Source organism: Myodes glareolus, chromosome 24 (assembly GCF_982192425.1).
Source record: "Myodes glareolus chromosome 24, mMyoGla1.1, whole genome shotgun sequence".
Taxonomy (NCBI): domain Eukaryota; kingdom Metazoa; phylum Chordata; class Mammalia; order Rodentia; family Cricetidae; genus Myodes; species Myodes glareolus.
The window spans coordinates 17,558,005-17,579,689 of NC_142049.1; the positions used below are offsets into that span (position 1 = coordinate 17,558,005).

At 46.4% G+C, this 21,685-nt stretch overlaps 1 protein-coding gene across 1 annotated transcript in view; it reads right to left on the reverse strand.

Annotated features, from left to right (window-relative positions):
• Abhd2 (abhydrolase domain containing 2, acylglycerol lipase) overlaps positions 1-21,685 on the reverse strand; it is an 88,227-nt gene that overhangs the window by 28,748 nt on the left and 37,794 nt on the right. The window contains 2 exon segments of the mRNA XM_087901466.1: positions 3,593-3,760; positions 4,369-4,544. Of these exon segments, the coding sequence (XP_087757592.1) occupies positions 3,593-3,760; positions 4,369-4,544 (344 nt within the window).

The following is a 21,685-nucleotide window of genomic DNA, read 5'->3' on the forward strand; positions in this document are numbered from 1 at the left end:
GCGTCAAACCCCAGGCCACGTCAAGCGCAGCACTCACGTAAAACAAACAATGACTTGCTATAGATATAAAACTCTGCAGAGATATTTGTGCTGAGGTATGAAAGTAATACGTGTGATTTATAGTGTGATTAACTGGCTTTTTTATTCCCCACTTCCAGCATATTAACTGCTAAGCTGTCTCAGTGTCCCTGTCAAAAGGAACAAAACTAGGCTTTGATATAATGTATCAGGCCACTTTCATTACAAGCACTCCTTGCTCACCAGTCCAAGGATTCACTTATCAAAAATCAATGTTTAGCTAAAAACAGCTGCTGAGAAAGTACCGGTCTCTCTCTAGCATCTTGCACGCCACCATGGGTATGTGAGATTCCAATAAGCTATCTGAATTCTAGATTTTTACATCTCTTCAAAGTCATCTTTGTTTGACCTCAACCCTATTAAAAGACGCAGAGCAAGAGCTAAAAACAAAGAAACAGCCCAGCCACAAAAGTCAAATCTCTTCTAGGTCACCTGTCTTTCTGGACTAGAGTCTCAGGAATGATGTTGCCGAAGAATCGGGGACTGAGGCTCAGTGGGGCCACCTTGCCAGCCGTGGCTGGATTGGAGGGTCTGACCCAGGACCCCAGTCTCCTACCTGGGGTCTTCACTGAGAACACACCCCACCCGGAGCCCGCTCTGTTCCTTCTCAGCTTGTACTCTAGGATTCTCAGGGACTGGGATGCCCTGCCAGCTGTGAGATGGCTCTGAAGGACAACAGCTGGATCTAGACTCCCGTCTCAGCTCTCCTACTTACGGGCTTGACACACCTGACTAAGGGGCTCTCCTGCGTACTTCAGTTTTTCCACCCAAAGTTGTTTGTCTCTGGGTTTGCTGTGCTTGACATTAAGGGGATTCTATCTACTTGAGACCAGTACACAGACTAAGGGTAGGTGTCTTCACTGGTGGCAGTGGCAGTGGCTTCTACTCTTCTTTTTGGCAGGATCCTAACTTCTATATAGTCAAGGGTGACCTTGAACTCCTGACTCCCTGCCTCTGTCTCCAGATACTCATGTAAGACTACATCTGGGTTATGCAGAGTTGAGGACTGAACTCACGTGCGAGGTAAGCGCTACCCCGACTGAGCTACATGCCCAGGCTCCTCATTGGCAATTCTAATTTGTGTTAGTGTCCTTGCTGTTAGACGGTGTTTCTGAGTCTCTGCTGAGCCTTGCAGCTGAGCATCTACTTACCCAGATGGCTTTCCGCCCAATCCAGGATCTTATTATCACCCCTACAGTTTGCGTCTGCGTTCAAAGTTGCCCAGTTCAGCTTTTTAAAGCCAATTCTTCCTCCGTGTGTCACATTCCCCATGCACCTGGGTTAGTGTAAAACGATGTTCATCCCTAATTCAAACCCCTGACCAGGCTGTTGAGCAGAAGAGCCTGTAAAAGGGGTGTCTGAGTTACGGGGTGAGTGCAAAGGTGGGAATGGACTCGGAGCCATTCCCAGCGCTGTCCTATGCCTGCCACAAAGCACACATATGTGTTTATACTTTCCTAAAGCCACATTCTCCTTCCTTTACCCACTTGAGAGTGGACCTTTACCTGTTACCAGCAGCAGTGCACATGACCCCATAGAAGACATGACAATATGCCCAAATACCTAGGAAGAATGCTAGCTGCATAATTGTGTAGGAAGTCCTTCTGTTTTTGTGTTGCTTTCATTGGTTAATCAATAAAGAAACTGCTTGGCCTGATAGGGCAGAACTTAGGTAGGCGGAGAAGACAGAACTGAATTCTGGGAGGAAGGAAGTAGAATCAGAGAGCCGCCATGGAGTTGCCAGAGTCAGACATGCTGAATCTTTCCCGGTAAGCCACTGGCATGTGGTGATATACAGATTAACAGAAATGGGTTAAATTAAGATGTAAGATTAAGCCAATAAGAAGTTAGAGCTAATGGGCCAGGCAGTGTTTAAATGAATACAGTTTCTGTGTGATTATTTCAGGTGTAAGCTAGCCGGTGGCTGGGACAAACAAAGGGTCCTCACTCAACACATAATTCTATCAAAAATCTACTTCTAAGATGTCATTAATGAGACAAAAAAGCCAGGTTGGCTGTTTCAGATGGCTTAGTAGGCTGAGAAGGGAGGATGGCATGTTCAAGGCCCACTTGGCTACAGATCAAATTTAGAGTCAGCCTGGGCAACGCAGGGGTCCCTGAAAGAGCTGCAGTGACAGCCTAGTGACAGGCTGCTTGTCAACCCGTGGGAGACATGGGTTCAGGCCCCAGGACCAAAGGGGAAAAAAAACCACAAACTATGAACACGGTATTCACAGCAACATTATTTAGACTACTGAAAACCTATATACCCTATGACTATAACTAAACAGAAATGAAGCTCTTAAAAACATTCAATACAATAACTACACAGCTTTAAGGTGACTATAAACTAAGTTACTATTAGTATAAAAACTGTCTGCAACTAAATGAAAATATGTAAACATGGATAAAGACAGAAGGGGAGAGCGAACGACTAGAAACTCCCGGTACGGCAAGATTATGGATCTACAACATGTTATAGTTTGTTTGCTGATAAACGTCCCAATGTGATCATATAGATGCGCCTTTGCATGTGTTTCTTATTTATGTGTGCATATCTAATCTGAAGAGAGAGTCAATGAGAATCAAGAGTGAACAGGGCTGGGCATGCTGGAGCACACCTGTAATCCTAGCATTTATGAGGGAGAGGCAGGAGGATCACTGCAAGTTCCAAGTCAGCCTGGATGATAGTGTAAGTTCTAGAACAGCTTGTGCTTTCAAGTAAGACCCTGCCTCAAAAACAGAAAAAGCAAACAAACAAACAAAATAGGAGAAACAGTTCAGAAGTGAGAACTTTGGGTAATGAGATTTCTATTAAAGTTAAGAAGTATTTGTGCAGCCCGGTGTGGTGGCGCACGCCTTTAGTCCCAGTACTGGGGAGGCAGAGGCAAGCAGATCTCTGTGAGTTCAAGGCTAGCCTGGTCTACAAAGTATGTTCAGGACAGCCAAAGTTGTTACATAGAGAAATCCTGTCTCAAACACACACACGCGCGCACGCACACACACACGCACACACACACACACACACACATGCATTTGTGTAAAGTCGACAGCCTATTCCTGTCTTCAAGGAATCTGAGAATCCAGCAAGCTGCTGGTGGGCACATTCCCTTTGGCAGACACTAATACACCTTACTACATCTTTGCCTGCCCGGTGGAATATGGAGGAACATGTGTCAGGATGGCAGAGTGAACGGTGTTAAACCCAGTTATGAACATGATCTCCCTGGCTCCCAGTGACACTCTCAGACCAGTCAAGGACCCTGGGCAAGACCTTCCCTTATGAACCTCTAGGAGCTGGGATGGCTGCCCGTCTCCAAAGCCGCTCAAGGCACAGCATCAGAAATGCCAGCACAAATTGGCGGCTGTACTAAGTGTGCCCCATCATCTCTTGTGGATGTTCACAAGCTCTACCCCTACAACACAAGGCAGGAGGCAGAAGCAGTTTGGCACTTTCAGTAAGAATGGAAAAGGGATAGGAGAGAGGCTCCCCTTGGTCACGTCCCGTGCTTACCGTAGGTGAACATGCGTGGGGAGGTCAGCTCAATGTTGGGTAGGGCTCCCAGGTGGTTTAGCACTGCGCACCGGTAGCCATTTTTCTGGGCATAGTCAACAAAGGTTCGGATATACTGCTTCTCGCTGTGATTGGCAATTCCAGGACAGATGACCATGGTGACGTCATCTACCAAGATGGAGAAAGAGATCCTTATACATCTATTTAATATCTGAACACTGACATTAATAGGATTGGGGTTGTGGGATTATATGGGAGATTATGGGTAATCCTTCCTCCCTCTAGGGACGTTCGGGTAGAAGGATCATGAGTGTAAGGCTACATAGTGAGACCCTGTCTCGAAAACCAAAACCAAACAAAAGAAATAACTCTCAATTTAAAAAACAGCAAGGACTGGAAGGATGGTTCTTCAGCTAAGGGTACTGGCTGCTCTTCCAGGAGACTTGGGTTCAATTCCCAGCACTCACAACTCTCTGTAACTTCAGTTCCAGAGGATCTGACATATAAGCAAGCAAAACACTAATGAACATAAAATGAAATTAAATAAATCATAAAAATTGGCTTCAGCATTTCACAAGGGGATCATAATTCCGTACTGACTCCTGCTACATGTGAACTAGCAAGCACACGTTAAACTGCAGGCCATTGGGGTGATGACATGCCCCGCCCCCCGAATGCAAGGGGACAGTGTGTGGCACAGGCATTTACACACTGCTCCCCACTGATGGGTGTCCCCTCTCTCTAGGGCCCAACACCACGACCTGAAACTAGCTCACCTCCAACACAGTGCTCCGCCAAGGGCTCGAAGAGATCGAATGTAGAAGTGGCTCCGTCTGACATGGTGATGAACTTGCGGTGCCCGTAAGGGTGTGGTGATCTCACCCTTCCCATCTTCCCGTACAAGGCTGTCTGGATATGTCCACTTTTCCCCCAGATCAGTGGTGGGATGTATCTGAGAAAGCAGAGGAAGGAAAACAGGAGTGGTCAATTTCCTCCATATTCCTTGAACAACGCTTTTCCTATCACATTCTGTACACTAACCATAAACACAATGATTTTTCATTTGCTAGGTTTTCACCGGGAGGTGGTAGTGCACACCTTTAATCCCAGCACTCGGGAGGCAGAGACAGGTGGATCTCCGTGAGATGGAGGCCAGCCTGGTCTACAGAGCGAGTTCCAGGACAACTGGGGCTATACAGAGAAACCCTGTCTCAAAAAAACCAAACCAACCCAAAATCTGTTTCATCTTTAGCTTTCTTCGATGCAGGGGATGGGGCCCAGGCCTCATGCTGAGTGAGCACTCTGCCACTGAGCTGAGCGTTTTCACCACCCCATCTCCAGGCCCCATTAGCTCCTCTTCTACAGTCATTAATGCCTCCTGCACCAGATTAGCTTCGGAAACCAATCACGATTTCAAATTTAGAGCATCAAGTAATTCAGCATGGGCTATTTCTGTAATGGAGCGAGAAAGAAAGCACACAGCGTCCTTTGACTACATCCCGCATGACAGGGTTGGCCTCATGATTACCAAATGAGCCAACATATACAAAGTGGCTTGCGTGGCACCTGCGCTCGGTAAATGCTCACTTCTGCCATAGCTGCTGTGGTTACTCCATTAGCAAAAGCGCTGCCCTCAGCGACACCAGGAAGGATGGCAGACTCTCCTCAGAGCCTCTTGTGCTTTGGGTTATGGCGGAAGCACTACGGTATGCCCCAGGAAGGTGCTGAACGGGCCAGCAGTATTTCTATTGGATTAATGAAGGACAAAGGCTTCTTCACCTAAGGCAGGCAATGACGCCTCCTTACAACCGCCCTTCATGAAGTCAACGATGGCCTGGGAATAAAACGTAAGAACTGCAAACCCGTTACTTCCTGGGAAGAGGGTGCTCCACTTAAAAGAACTGAACATGGTTCATGGCCATGGTACAAGATGGTCCTGTTTACTGAAAATGCTATTGGTTTCTCCCAGTTTTTATCCGAGATCAGTGGCTGATCATGGTGTGTGTGTGTGTGTGTGTGTGTGTGTGTGTGTGTTCTACATAAGCTAGAATCTCACAGTGCACAGAGTGGCGACACCAATCTCTCACTCTGAATTATGCTCCAGGGGTGTTTTATTAATGATTTATCTTAACCTATTTGCCCATTCATGCAGGGCTATCATTTCCCTCAGAACCAGATGGTTCCATAAGCTCCATTTCCACTTATCCTTGCGTGCGTACTGTTTAATATACACAAAGTTAACTAAGTGCTGTTCTGCTGGTAGCCAGTCCCTGGACAAGCTGCTTCTTCGGGGCTGGAGAGGAGAGAGGAGGGTGTTTAGGAGACATGGGGCCACTTGCCAGCATGTGCAAATAACCCGGCAGAAAAGGCTGCATTTGCAAAGGAGGGGACAGTACTTACAAGGGTTAAGTGGGTAGGATAGTAACAAAAAGCAGCCTTAGGAAAATAATGTCAATTGGATGACTGAATACAAGGTCAGACTCAGTCACACAGTTTACAGAAGCCCCCAGACAGCTACTGGGCTGCGTAGAGGGGAAGGGGTGAACATGGAAGCCAAACTCCTGAGGAAAACTGGAGGAATGTTTTCTTTATAATGTAAATAAAAAGGGATAAGCAGAGTGAGGTTAAAAATATCAGAACATGAGACAGGTGGGTCTCTGAGTTTTGAGGTCAGTCTGGTCGACAGACCGAGTTGCAGGACAGCCAGGGCTACACAGAAAAACCCTGCCTGGAAAACAAAACAAACAACAAATACCAAAGCCAGAAGAGGCATGTTTCATATGCTACTTTTAAATTGTGTTTAGAACATGATTTAACTTTAGAAAAGATGACAGAAATACAACCAAATCTCCTTTTGGCAACTAGCAGATTTTCATATCCTGATGACATATCTATCACACCATGACACACTGCCTCCTTGGAATCTTGGCAAGAGCCTCCCCGTGGCCTCCTGGCTTCTAGCCTTCTTCCCCTACCCACTCTACTGTCCAATGGTCCACCTTGCTGATGGAGAGAGAATCTCAACACACACATCTAACTCAGCCCTCCAGTGCTTAGGTCTTTAGCTTGGTCTAGGGCTTGGGCACATCCTGGCACTCCCTAACTCTCTACATAAGCTCCGGTACCCCTAAACCAGTGGCTCAGCTTCACCTCAAAGGAACACTCCTGGGGAATGGTGAGTCTATTCCAGATGTCCGGTTAGCCACCCTGGTCCCTTCCTGGCCAGCTGGGCCTTGTCTTTAGGACTCGCTCTCAACCAGGCTGGCTGCAGGGACAACTGTCTCATCTCCAGGCAGCTCCACAGTTAGGGAGCTCACAGCAAGCACACTTCCTTCTACATTTACCTTAGGGCCTATGGCCAGGAACCTACATTAAGCACTAAGAGAGAATCTGCTAAAATGGCAAAAACAAACAAACAAACAAACAAACAAACAAAAAACCCACTTAGCAAATCTTAGGCTTCAAAAGTATCTCTAAAGATAGCATGTATCATGATACTATGAGTCTAGCTCTCATTCGACTGGCATTTGGTGAGGTTCTCACTCAGTAGAATAAAGTCTTGAAAGCGTAGGGGGTGGAGGAGGCAACTGCCTTAGAATCATAGCATGAGGTCAACTGTGCACAGTGGAAGGCTCACAATTTTTAATTGAATGATAATACTGCCTACTGATAAAACACTGTTTTTAATTAACTACCCAATAACACACAGCAGGGCTCACAAAGCTGTGATTTTGAAGTAAGTTCAGTGTGGTGGGTTGCTCACTGAACTTAAAACTTTCAATTTTATAGATAACACTAAATCTCCCTCCAAAGAAGATGGGTCAGTTTATATTTCTAGACCACCAATTAAGAACTTGCTTGGGGTCTTCACCCTCATCAGTAACTGGCATTGTTACTACTGTTCTACATTCTGGCCACTTTAATGGACACCTCACATCAACGTGCTTAAGGCTGATCTAGTGTATGCATTTAAAAGCTGTCTCTTGGGCTGGTGAGTTGGTCTAGGGGGTGAAGGCATTTGTAGCCAAGCCTGATGACCTCAGTTCAATCCCCAGGACCCACATGGCTGCCGCCAGGTGTCCTCTGACCACCACAGGTGTGCATGGCACATATGCATGCTTCCAAATTAGTAAATGCAAAAGTGCTTCTCATTTCAATTTGCATTTTCCTGACTCATGTTTCCTACTACTAGTTTTATTTTTCTTCCGTGAATTGTTTAGATTGTTTATTTTTATTATATTTTTGCTTTTTCCTGTTAATTTGTATTTTTTATTAGCTCTATATTATTAAACATTATCATTTGTGTGTTATAATTGTTTCCTTATTATATTATATGCTTTAAGTTCACATTTTTCTTTGCTTTTGAGATGGTCTCGACATAGAGCCTGGTCAGCCTCTTAAGTGCTAGGACTGCAGGTAAGCATCAAGATGCTTAGAAAAGTTTATTTTGATTTTACATACTTTTTCTATTTTGTGGTTAAATTTGGTAGATTTAAGAAATCAAACCTTTAAATTTTGGCTCTCCCTCCTTCTTCTAGTTTGATTTTGTTTTTAAGACAGTGTCTTGAGTAGCACGTGCTGGCCTGGAACTTTCTCTGTAGTTGAGACTGGCCTTGAACTCTTGATCCTCCTGCTTCTATCTCCAGGGGGCTGGAACTGTATACAGGCTTGTCCCACTTCTGACTTCAAAGTCTTTGTTGTTTTGTTTTTTGAGACAGGGTTTCTCTGTGTCACAGCTCTGGCTGGCCTGTAACTTGCTTTGTAGACCATGCTGGTCTTGAACTCACTGCTTCCCGAGTGCTGGGATTACAGACCCTTAAAGGCACTCGTTTTTCTAAGTGATATGAAGATGTAATTCATCTCTTCCTAATAGGTGGGTTCACTGTCCCTGCACAATAATAAACGGCCCGTTCATCCAGGCTAATTTCAACCACCATCTACAATATACACCGAATTCTCAGTTAGATATCGACTCTGGTTCATCCATCTATTTGTTTATTCGCTTGCCAGTAAGGCTGCTTTAATAAATACAGCTTGAGGGACTTTTTGAGAGATGAAAGTTCAGATGGCCTTCACTATTCTTTTGGCAAATTTCCTTGGCAGATTATTTCATTTTCCAGATAAATTATATTGATCAGCTTGTTGAATTTCTGAGAAATTTAAGATCTCATTGAAAACATATCAAACATATAATACCATGGGGTAAACAGACAACCGTTGCACTGAGTTCTTCCCTCTAAAAACATGGCACATCTCCCCCTGGTCCCATGGTAAAAACGTGGCACATCTCCCCCTGGTCCCATAGGAAAGCTTTAGAGCTTTTTTCATGGTCTAGAGTGTGCAGCTGACTACATGGTTAGAGTGTGCAGCTGACTACATGGTTAGTGTGTGCAGCTGACTACATGGTTAGTGTGTGCAGCTGACTACATGGTTAGTGTGTGCAGCTGACTACATGGTTAGAGTGTGCAGCTGACTACATGGTTAGAGTGTGCAGTTGACTACATGGTTAGAGTGTGCAGCTGACTACCCTGTTTTGCATGGGGTCATGCATATTGCTAAAAGCTGTTCTCAGGAGCTGGAGCATATGGCCATATTTATCTCTAACAGAGCAGGAATAATGTCTCCTTTTCCCTAATCCTCTTGCTGCTGTGTCCACGGTTGTGCTGGGGCCTGTAGTTAATCAAAGTTTGTTACTAAGAAACGAGCTAGACCCCAGCAAATAGAGGCCAGCCTGTCCTTATCAGAACAACATCTGGCTTTCCTAACAAAACTGCCCAATGGGAAAGACCACAGGGGAAAAACCTGGAACCCCCTCCTGTCCACATGCCCCAAGGCGCACACACACCCTTTGGGCAGATGGAGCAGGGCAGATGGTTTCTGATCTTTAATGAAAGGAAAATAAAGCTGATTAATGCTCATGTTTGTCTTAACTCAGGGTGTGACCAGCTTTCTCAGCATCACCTGGATCCCTTGGTTGTAATGAACAACTTCAGTGGTGGCTGTAATTCCCTCTGACTCTCGTTTATCTCTTTGCCAATTTAGGGTTTGATGCACAGTTTTGAATATATCCCCTGAGACTGAGTCCCTAATCCCAGCAAGTCCCTGATAGTGCTTTTATAGAGGTCCCAAATGCCCATTAGCAGCCACTCCTGGGCATTTTAGGTGTCTATCAGATAGGACACTTGAAGTTTTTATTTTAGGACACTTTAAGATTGTTTATTCATATATGTGTGAGAGAGAAAGAATATATGTCAGTATGTGTGGGTCCCTATGGAGGCCAGAAGAAGGCACTGGAATTCCCTGATGATGAAGTTACAGATGGTTATGAATTATTGACATGTGTATCGGGAACCAAACTTAGGTCCTCTTGGAAGAGAACCAAGAACTCTTCCTTCATTTGTCTGTTTTTTTGTTTTGTTTTGTTTTGTTTTGTTTTTGTTTTTTGTCTTGTTTTGTTTTGGTTTTAAAGACAGGGTATCTCTTTGTAGTCCTGGTTGTTCTGGAACTTACTCTGTAGGCTAACCACAAACTCAGAGACCCACCTGCCTCTGCCTCCCAAGTGCTGGGATTAAAGGCGTGCACCACCATCACCTGGAGGTGAAGCAAGACCTCCTAGCTGCTGAGTCATTTCTCGAGTTTCTAGGCACTGTAGCCTAAGCAGCAAAACCTGACTCTTAGTAAGCTACATCAGAAAAGAAACACATATCAGGTCTGTGGGGGGGGGCACCTGCCTTGTGATTCTGCCCAGGGAAGAAAGGAAGAAGGGAAGAAGGAAGGAAAGACAGGGAGAGATGCTTGGATATATATATATATATATATATATGCCACACTTATCTGCACATTTAGCACTTCACAGGTATTGGGAGGCTTCTACCTTTTGACTACTCTGAATAGCATAGCTATGAGCATTTGTGTACAAGCTTCTGTGTGTATACACACACATACATGCAATAATAATAATAACAATAATAAATAAGTTACAAATTATGACAGTAATCCCAGCTGCTGGAGAGGCTAAGGCAGGAAGAGCAAAACTCAGGTCCTGCCTGGACTATATTCCAAGTTCAAGGTCAGCCTGAGCAGTTTTGGTGAGACCCTGTCTCAAAATAAAACATGGGACGAAGGGGCTGGGGCCTATAACTGCATGGAGTACTTGCCTAGCGTATGTGGGGTCTTGGGTTCAATCTCCTGTATAGCAAACATGATCTTTAAAGATCCCATGCCCTCCTGGTGGGTGTGAAGCAACATCTCATTCCGATTCTGATGTGGCTTCCTTTGTGACCAATGTTGCCAAATCCTCTACCATTCTGACTCCAGCTATTTCCTACCCCCACTGCCTAGGTGTGTTTCTACCTTTAACACTAATTGTAATCTTAAAAACCAAATAGTGAATGAATATCAAATCCCCTATTCATCTCATAATGGCTATTACTGGGGGGAAAGAAAGAACCAGGTCACAATGAAATCAATTAGAACTGTATGTGGCTCAATTCTGTGTTGTTTGAAAACTGACACGAGCATCTAAGATTCTTGAGAACATTTTGACCTCCACAGCTGTGCACAAGGAACTGGATGTGGACTTACTTCCCCTGAGGTCATGGTTCTGATGTGTGTTATGGGCAAAAACTGATCTCTGAGTGGGACCTGGTGGTGCACATGTTCCGGCACCTGGAAGGCTAGGGCTGCTATAAATTTGAGGCCACCGGAAAACACAGTGAGCACCAGGTCTCACAAAGCTAAAATGATCAGCAACCCCAAGCTTGTTTAAAAATACAAATAGATAAAGATAAAATTTCATGATATTATATATATATGTATATATATACATACATACATATATATATATATATTTAGATGTCATGGTATTGAATTGGCTTAGCGGAATTTGTTCCAGAAAATGTTTTTCCGTTTCAATTATTTTATCTTCAAGCTCAACAAGAAAATTCCAAATAGATACATTTGTCATTGTGTGTATGGGTCCACCCATTTACATATAAAAAGGTAGAAAATTATTTAATGGAAAAATTCAAATCTACTCACTGTGAAAATATATAGATGATTTGAGCAAGAGCAAACAATTTTACTGTTGTTTAACTTTTTGACTTTTTTATTTTTGAGATGATAATTACATCATTTCTCCTCTCCCTTTCTTCCCTTCCAACTCTGCCGTGTACCCTTCCTTTTCTTCATTAACTGCTGTCACATGCACACATATATGCACATATTCCTAAAGACAAGTCTGTGTAGTGTTACACGTCTGTATGTTTTTGGAGCTGACCACTGGTGTCGGAGATAACCAGCTGGGGTGCTATTTCCCTGGGGAAGCCGATTTCTCTCACTCCCAGCATTCCTTAGTAGCCTGTACTTCTTTGTGTAAGGCTGGGGCCTCGTGGAAGACAATATTTTCTCAAAGAAAACTCTTAGCCGGGTGCAAAGCAAACGTCTATGGTTATTTGCTCGCTGAGATTAAGGAATCACGTGAATACTGGTGTTTGAGGGCAGCTGAGCAATACTGCAAGACTCCCTATTTGATTTTTTCCCCCATTATTTTTATTTCTTGTGTCTGGGTGTTTTGCATTGTATGTATGTTTGTGCATCAAACATGCCTGGTGCCTGAAGAGGCTGGAAGAGGGCACTGGATTCCCCTGGGACTAGAGTTACAGAAGGCGGCGAGCCACCATGTGGGTCCTGGGGATGGAACCTGGTCCCCTGGAAGAGCAGGCACCTCTCTTATCAACCGAGCCGTCTCTCCATCCCTGTGAAGCTCCGCTGCGGAGTCTTCCTTCTCTTCCATGGCAAGGGAAGAATAAAGAGCATTATTTCTCAAAGAGAAATAGAAGAAAACACTTGCCAGGCTCCAGTCACCTGCAAGAATAAGACTCATGCCAAGGAAAAGTCACCAAAATTGTACAACAGCAAAGAAGTGTCATTGGGCCAAACTCTTAGTGACTTAACACACATTAAGGATTTTCCTCAACAAAGCGAGCCCCTGAGCAAAGGAAACGGGAGACATTTCAGATGCTAGTCATGGCTCTGTAATCCTGAATTTATTTACCTATCTCTTTGAACAGAGAACATTTTAAGTAAAGCTGTTTTTCTACAGCCCTTCACAGGTTTTCAAAGTCCTTTTCGTGCATGATCTCATTTGGCTTTGATGTCACTTTTGTGAAATGGACTGCCTGCTTTTCCATGGGGACCCTGAGGCCAGTGAGTTAAAAGCTTGGAGGGCCAGACTGTGTGCCAACGGTAGAAGCAAGGGTTCATCTGAGGCCCTGGCACTGTTCGGGGCTTGTGTGGATGGTAAGTAGGTACGAGGAGGCGAAAGGATGCTTTTTTCCAGAGAGTCCACCTACCTTCCTGGAAGAATAGCAGTGGCACACGCCAGTGTAAACGAGGCTTTTGTACATGGCCAATAGCCTCCAGCTTAGCCTGAGATGTAATTCAGTATAGAGGCTTTCCCTCTCAAGTACAAGGTTCTGGGTACACTCCCCAGGACTGTAGCAACAACAACACCCCACAAAAAAAAAATCAACCATCAACAAAAACCCAAACAAATTACTAGCATGTGCCTTTTCTAGTGTCAATATGCTTTTTGTTTTGTTTCTTTGAGACAGGGTTTCTCTGTGTAGCTTTGGAGCCTGTCCTGGAACTAGGTCTGTAGACCAGGCTGGTCTCGAACTCACAGAGATCCGCCTGCCTCTACCTCCCGAGTGCTGGGGTTAAAGGCACATACCACCACTGCCTGGCTCTGGTGTCTCCTCAGGCACACTGATGGAGAGTCCTAGCAGTTAGTCCCTCCCAACAAACATCGGCTTACTGAGGACCCAGAAAAAGAGGGCATCTAAGTCAGAGCTGGCAATGATGTGGAGAAAGGACACACTCAGCTCAAGTTCTGGGCTTCAGCAAGTACAAGACAAAAGTCACCAAACAGGTGACTCCAGAGCAGGTCCCTCCAGCCACTTTAACTCTGGCTGTCTACTGCCCATGTTCACTTCGCACTTGAGGTGGGAGTCACACCTCAATTGCAGCTTGGGGATCAAGTTAAAAGGTGAAGCTATCAACTCTAACCCCGTCACATCCCAGACATCTCTTGGTAAAGAACACTGTCATTTGACACTGTCTGTACCCTTCTGCCTCAGCCCCCTGGTGCTGGGGTTACAGGCCCGTGCTGCCAGACCCAGACTCACACTGCCTCTCCAAGTAAAGGCCCAGACAGGTCCCCAGTGCTGGGCAGATGGCTGGATCTGTAGCTACGCACAGATGGCTGTGTGGCTTCAGGTTGGCATCAGGTTGTGTAACAAATGAAAGAAATGAAAACACAGAGACACATCTTTAAACTGGAAGGAGCAACAAGATGTCTTCCCCATGTGTGTGTGTGGGGGGGACATGGGCCTGGCACTGCCGGAGGGGACTCACATGCAACGCAGCTCATGTTCTTCCAGATGCTGACTCCAGCAGAAGAGCCACCAGAAATGAAGCTGTCTCTGCGTGTGGGTTCTTATTTTTCTGTTTTGGCAGTGTCTGGGATGGAGCGCAGGACCTCAGATGGGGATACAGCACTGTGTTTGATCTGGTTGGATTTGCTCCAGTTAAATGTACATCAAGCGTACCCTCACCGTGTACCGGAAAGTGCGCCAAGGAAGAGCTAAATATTGTGACGTTAATCAGAAGTAAGAAATTCATTTTGCAATTACTCCCAGCTGAGACTCAAAGGCCTTGGGTAGCAAGCAGGATGCCCAGCACTGAGTGTCTACAGGCCTTGGCCAGGCAGGCGCCCACAGCTGCCTCTGGGATTCATCTAGAATTCACCCTCGAGGTTGATTTGAAAGGTCAGCGTGCAAAATGGATGGCCATCTTCTTCAGGACGGTGACCGCACAATGCCAGCCCTGCAGCTCTTCTGGCAGGTCCTGAGGGGAAGCGTTTGTAACCAGAGAACTTCCCAGGAAGTCTCCGGAGCCCACAGGCCCTGACTTTGTTCAGCTCCACAAATGCACCTCTGTCATTCTGTGCTCTGTCCCACAGCCTTCCCCATCCTACAGAACTCAAGTCCAAGAAACACTTAGAGACCCAAAAAGCAGAGGAAATCAAGAGAAATCTCTCTATTGTGTCTATTGCTTGGTTGTTTCTTTAGATGTATTTATTTAATTGTGTGTGTGTGTGTGTGTGTGTGTGTGTGTGTGTTTAACCTACATGTATGTCTGTGGACCATGAATGCCTAGTTTCTACAGTGGGTATCGGCTCCCCTAGAGCTGGTATTAGCGATGGTTGTGAGCCATCCTATGAATGATGGGACCCTAACCAGGTCCTCTGTAAAAGCAGCAAATATTCTTAACCACTGAGCCATCTCTCCAGGACAAGGCTTTAATTTCCTTTCTTCTACTCTTTCTTTCCTTTTTTTTTTTTTTGAGACAAGGTTCCTCTGTGAAGCCCTGGAACTCACTCTGTAGATCACCAGATGGATCGTGAACTCAGAGATCTGCCTGCTTCTACCTCCCAAGTGCTGTGATTAAAGGAGTGCACCACCACACGGGGTGTCCACATCACTTTCTTATTCATCTTCTGCAGTCCCTCTGCTGGCTGGGAGCCAGGATACCAGTCAGAGTTCTGGTCGGGGCTGTTTGGGGCTGTTAGGGTACACAAACGCTAATGTTCCCTTGGTTTCCAGGGAGAATGTCTAGTGGGCAGGCTTCCACTCAGCTCTGTGTGGGGCAGGCTTCCACTCAGCTCTGTGCACACACTCAGGGAAAGAAAAACAAGTTTTCCATCTCAGGAAAAAAATATTTGCCCCCAGAGAAGGTAAACATTCTGACCAAAGGTCAGTGCCGCGTGGACTGAGGCGGCCACTGTCGGCAGCTGGGACCGGGCCAAAGGCGCTATCAGGATTACCGTGATTGCCCAATCAAACTCAACAAAGGTGAACGCTACAAAGCACACGGAGAAAACGAGGTCCTTTCAGGACCTGAACCGGAGTTCGGCACTCAGGAGGAGCACCAGGAAGTTGCTGTCACAGAGGAATGTGGGCAAGAGGGTCCGGGAGGCAAAAGGCAAAGCCGTGATGGCGGACGATGGCATACAGCCTTGTAAACAAGAAGTTATCAGTTCAAGATGGAGTCTGAGGTTCCCAGGGAGTAGGAACATTTCTGAGCATCCTGTAAGGGCTCAGGCAAGACACACTTAGCATCTAATCTCCCCAACAATTATAGTGATAGCATTTCCCAGTTTTATAGATGGGGGTCAGGCGTGCGGCTCAGGCCATGGCTTTCCTTGTTAGTTTATACTTAAGGATCACTAAGCCCCCTAACTAGAAGTTAAATTAGCAACAACACATTAATCAGCTGTCAAAATGCACTTTGAAATCACGTGGCTCCAGACTGAGAACTGAGTTTGCCAGGACCTCTCTACGGGGCTTTTCCCACGCAATCAACAGAAAGCCATTTCTTTGATCTCGAGTTTTCTACCACTGAACCCATCCTCTGACTGGCAGTGGAGTTTTGTTTTGTTTTCCCCTGCAGAAATATAATGGCATGGTAATTACTTCAGTAGTCACATTTGGCGATTTCTGAGATGAGGCCAGAATGTTAATAAAATCGTACCAGGTCTCTCTCCAGAGTTAAAGCGATCCCAGAAAGTCATGAAGAGAGAGAGAGAGAGAGGCACTTCCAGAAAGGTGGCAGGTGTCTAGTTTGGGGAAGCATTTTTCTTATTTTAATGGGTTAAAATAAACCACCAAGCTAATCATTGCTGGCTGGGGCAGGACACGCAGGAGTAGTGCTTTGTTGAGGGGGCAAAATTAATCTCTCTCTCTCTCTCTCTCTCTGTGTGTGTGTGTGTGCGTGCGTGTGTGTGTGCAAGTACACCTGCAAGGGTTCTGACTAGACCAGAGCCTCCCCTCCCCAGTTCCCAAGGTCTGAACCCCAGAGAGCCCAGGTTCCCTCTCTGAGTGCCTCTCCCCTACTGGCAGAGCCACTGCCCTGGGCCTCACCCAGCTACTTTATTAGAACAGCCCCAGAAGCCTTTCCTTTACAGGAAGTCCTGCAGGGAATATCTCTCCAGTCCTCCTGGGAGGCGCGGCTCATATGAGGAAGGACTCATCCATCCTGGGCTCTGGAACAACCACCTTGGCCCTTTATCTCTGAGCAGCGTAGCGGATGCCCGTTCCCAGAACCACAGCGCGTACTCTCCTGCCTACAACACAGCCCCATGGGCGGCAGACGCTGCGCTGAGCAGCTGCCGCTCATTAGACCCTCCCCATCCTTGCTAAAGGATGTTCTGTTCCGGATTGGCTGGATTCAGCACGGGAAAATTCCAACCCAGAAACGATTCTGCTTCTGCCTGAAATGAAGAGGAGTCAGAGTTGGCAAGATGGAAATCATCTTCTGTCTCTGCAACTGGCTCCCAAGCCCGGGGGTGGCGGGGGTGGCGGGGGTGCGGGGGTGGCGGGGGTGGGCTGAGCGGGCACATCTGTAGCTCCCTTCTGCACCACGGCAAACTATTAAACAGGAATGCTGAGGAGAACAGGCCCGTGAATGACAATAAAATAACTTAAAACGGAAACAGCCACACTTTTTCCCCCCACTAAATTCAAAGAAAAAGAATTTCAAACCCTTGGGATTGTATTGCCATGTTAAATCTATCTGATCCCACAAAATACATTTTCTGACTACAGAGCCCTGCACCCGTCTCTCTTGTACATGTGTCCCACGCTCCGTTTTGACTCTATGTAACAAAGGGAGGTGAGGCTAACAGGCTCCAGGGTTCTACTGGACAAAAGGCTTCCCCTAAAGACTAGGCCTGTAAGTGGAGTCGAGGCCGACTGGCCTAACCTTGGACGGAAGCTTCCAGCTCCAGGAACAAGGCTGCCCAGGCGCCAAGCACAAGGGCCCCAGATTCAGGGTGTGCAGACTTCAGGTGGAACACGTCACCTTGGCGATCCTTCTCACTGAGAAATTACGGATTAAAAACAAAACAGAAATGAACCTGCTTGGACGGGCCAACAGGGCGCATGTGGACACACAGGACAGAGAACACCTTTATGTCCTCGTATCCTCCGGCGACTTGCCTCCTGTCTGGAGGACACACACACACACACAGTGCCAAGACCCACTCTCTGTCTAATCCAGTATTGCCTTTGGCTGCTCCCCAGACCAAGGCCACTTCTGTGCCAGGCTTTGGAGGGAGGAAAGATAAGAAGTGCAAAGTCCCATCTTCTCTGCCATTATTCCTGGTGGGGGCAACTGGGACATCTAACTGTGGAACTGCTGGGTTACCCAAGTGGACTCATCTTTTACCAACGGCTAAATTAAAAGATGGCTTTGAGAAGGGGCCAGAGAGATGATGGCTCAGCTGCTAAAAACACTGGCTGTTCTCCCAGACAACCCAGGTTCAATTCCCAGCATGCATACGGTGCCTCACCATCGAATGTATTTCCAGTCCCAGTGATAGGATGCCCTCTTCTGGCCTCTTTGGGTACTGCACACACGTGGTGCACAGACACACACCCAGGCAAAACATCATACACATAAAAAAAGAAATAAAGGTAAAAATTAAAAGATGACTGCAAAAATTAAATGCTGGCATCTGACATCAGCACTTGGCACTACATGTTGCCTTCCTTCAATGTGCAGGAAAAAACCTCAAAGGATGACAAGTTATGATGTTAGACAAAAGACAGGTTCTTACAATATTTAATGAAAATTGTGCCTTTTGTCAGTAATTATATAGATCATCATTAGGAAGTCACATTCGGAATCTTACTCTATTCTTGTTCCCAGGGAGTTCATATCCTGAGATGGAGATTAGGAAGGTAGTGTCCTAATGCTCTCCAAGGCTCAGGAGACTTGAGCAAATGAGTCTATACAGGAAACATCCGCAGAACAAGCTCCTCCCTTAATTGTCTATACACTTAACAGGTGCACAATCAAAACAATAGGATTTTTGAATAAAGCATTTAAATGCTCCTATGGAAAGATGACCAGTCAAGGAGTCAGTGGAATTATGGAAAAGAAGCATAAACGAGGAGGCCCCCCACGGAACATGCTGCTAAACTACAGCCTGCAGGCGGTGCCTATTCAGGGTTGCTAGCTATTCCTAAAAACAGGAAACTTCGAGAGAGACAATCCTGAATAAATGAGACAAAGACGGATTGTCCGATAAATGGTGCTGGGTGAAGGACGCCATCTAGGAAAAAAGTATGCTGACGTTGTACCTCACAGCAACATGAACTCCAGAAGGGCCAAGCATTTTAAAATAAAAATAAAACCAGGCATGTGCTAGAAGAAATCTCAGAATTTTTTAAGACTCTGAAGCAAAGGAGGAGTTCTTCCTTAGAAAGGATTACCTTCCTGAGGAAAGCAGAAGTTCCACAAGGCACAGGAGAAGCTACTGAAAAATTTGACTATGCGTACATTACAAAATTCTGCATGGCAAATACCACACAGAGTCGAAAGGCAAATGACAAGCCTGGGGTAAATATTTGCAATTCCTATCAGAGCCTAATTTCCCTGGCCCAGCTGGAGCTCTCTCGATAACTAGAACAGCCAGTGGCCAGGAGGGCAATGGCCAGAGGCCGCGAGCAGGGAAGGACACAAAAGGAAGCTCTTAAAGGCATTGAAAAAAAAATGCCCTTTTCAAAGGAATGCAAATGAAAACCACAGAGAAAATGTGTTTCACTCGCCAGCCTGGCAAATATCCCTAAGACCCAGAGCCCTGACTGCTGTGGCTTTGGGGCATAGCTGGCTCTCTCACATGGGGTTGGAGGAAGAGGCTCGAAGGCAACCCCTGGCAAATTGTTCTACAAAGTCCTCTTCAACCCAACAATGCTATTTCTAGGAGTCTATCGGACAGTGGTGTGCGTAAAGGCACAATGATTCAGTGAAGCACTGAGAAAGAAAAAAAATGACAGTGTCGCTAGCAGAAGATGACTGAGCTGTTTAAGGACTGATAAACAACTAACACATCAAAAGGGGAAACTAACGCCTCTAGGACCAGGAAGAAAGGAGAAGAGCTGGTGTAGTGGTGAGTGTCTGTGAGCTCATCACTTGGGAGGCTGAGGCAGGAGGATTGCAAATTCCAGGCTAGTGCGGACTGCACATTGAGGCCATTTTGTTTTGGTTTTCGGAGCTGAGGACGGAACCCGGGGCTGAGCACTTGCTAGGCAAGTTCTACCACCACTAAATCTCCAACCCCTTGTTCTGTTTGTAAACATAAAAGGATAAACACAGAGGACTTGAAGCAAGACTTACACTTGAACAGACTGGAGGACATCACGGCTCCCTGAGCAGGGTGAGCCGCAAGCAAAGACCCAGAAGGGAGGAAATGATGCCCCTGGAGCTTGCAGTGCAGCTGGAAGAGGCCACTGTTGAGGACGGCTGTGGATCAGCCCTGTTGAAACACAGCCCTCTCCCAAAGCACAGGAAAACAGTTCCTCCAACACCCAGCAACGCTGCCCTTGTGAGAAGTTCCCCGAGGAGTGGAGGCACCGGACCTCCTGTCCACAGTGTGCGAAAGTACCACAAAACCACGCAGATAACACTGTTCTAGAGAACGGTACTAAAGCAGAGTCTCCCCCCTCTTGACACATTAAACACAAATAAAGGTCAACAGGTCAGGTGCTGAGCATCAGTTCTGGGCCAGCTGTGAGGCAGGAGTTTGTCAATCCCTCCCCCCCGAGCCTCCTGGCTCTTTCTTTAGGAACCGATATTATTTGAATGTTAAATTTCCTGGACCAATGCTCACATTTTCCTTTCCATTCCCCATCCATCTCTTTGTCTTTTTATTCTCTCTGGAAGAGATCTCCAAGTTCACTGAGCCTCTAACAAACTTTCTTTCTGCTCCCAAAGCTTGTTCCTGTGTTTCCAATGCCCTTGTTGCAGTCCTTCTCACCACAGGCACACACATCGTGCCTTGTGGCTGAGCCTCAGTGCTGTTCCTTCCTTCCTGCTGCTGGCTGCCTACCTCAGCTCTCACGTTCCAGGCTTTCCTCCTGCTTCCTTGAAATATGGGGTGCTAGAAAGCTGACATGTTCTACCCATCGAAAGGCAGGCCTCCCAATCTGGGGGCTCCTGCTGTCTCATGAGTTGATCCCCAAACATCATCATCTTGGAGACTTTTCTCCTGGGGTGGTCAGTTTCTGTCAAGGGGACTCCTCCCACCTCTCTAGAACCCACTTATGTCTGACCTGGTGCCCCGTCCCACCCTCAAGCTGCTAGTCTCCTGGAGTTGGCGGAGTCAGTCCTCTCTCACCACGTGGCCCTGATCAAACTCAGGTCTCAGGCTTGACTGATGGAGTCATCCTGGCAGCCCTCTTGCCTCCATTCTGGGCACCAGTAAGCTGCACTTCTAAAGTTAGGTACGGCCAAGAGCATTGCTAAGTCAATGGCAAGGGATTTGCCAACTTCTGGGAAACGGTCTTAGGGAGCCAGCTGTGTAGGGTGCCAAATTCCTTTTCCGAGCACATACTACGACAACATCTTCATCAGCTGAGGTCCCAGCGGGACTATAATTGGCAGCACCCTCCTCCGGCTGCCATGAAGTAAACAGCTACCACAAGGTGCGATGTTAACTCTGAGACCTAGGAAAGGTTACAAGGCACAGACCAGCCGATCTTGACTGATCCCGTGCCTAACTGATGGTGCAGGGTATTTGGTCACACTGTAAACCCTGAGATTGCATTATTTATTGGAAAAACTTGCCTCTAGCTGTGGTGTGGCCCAGCCCTAGCACACATCCTTAATCCAAGAGCTTTCTGTCTATTGTAAACAGGATTAAATAAAATCAACCATAGGTCAGGAGGTGGAGCAAGCAGTCAGTTGACAGGAAGTAGACAGAGAGTAAGAGGGAGTCAGGAAGATGGATGGAAAGACAGACAGAAGTAGTAGGGAGGGACTTTGAATTTGGTGGAGGAGAAGCTCCTTCTGGAATGTTGGAGGAGGAAGGTCAGCTGGCTGCTTTCTCTGCCTCTCTGAGCTAGTAGGTTTTCACCCCAGCATCTGGCTCCTAAGTCTTTACTGGTAAAATAAGAGGACAGAGACTTAGCTAAAACAAAATTTGTCTCCCTCCATGGAGGCAGCTGAGGCGGGCAGCGAGATGCGAAG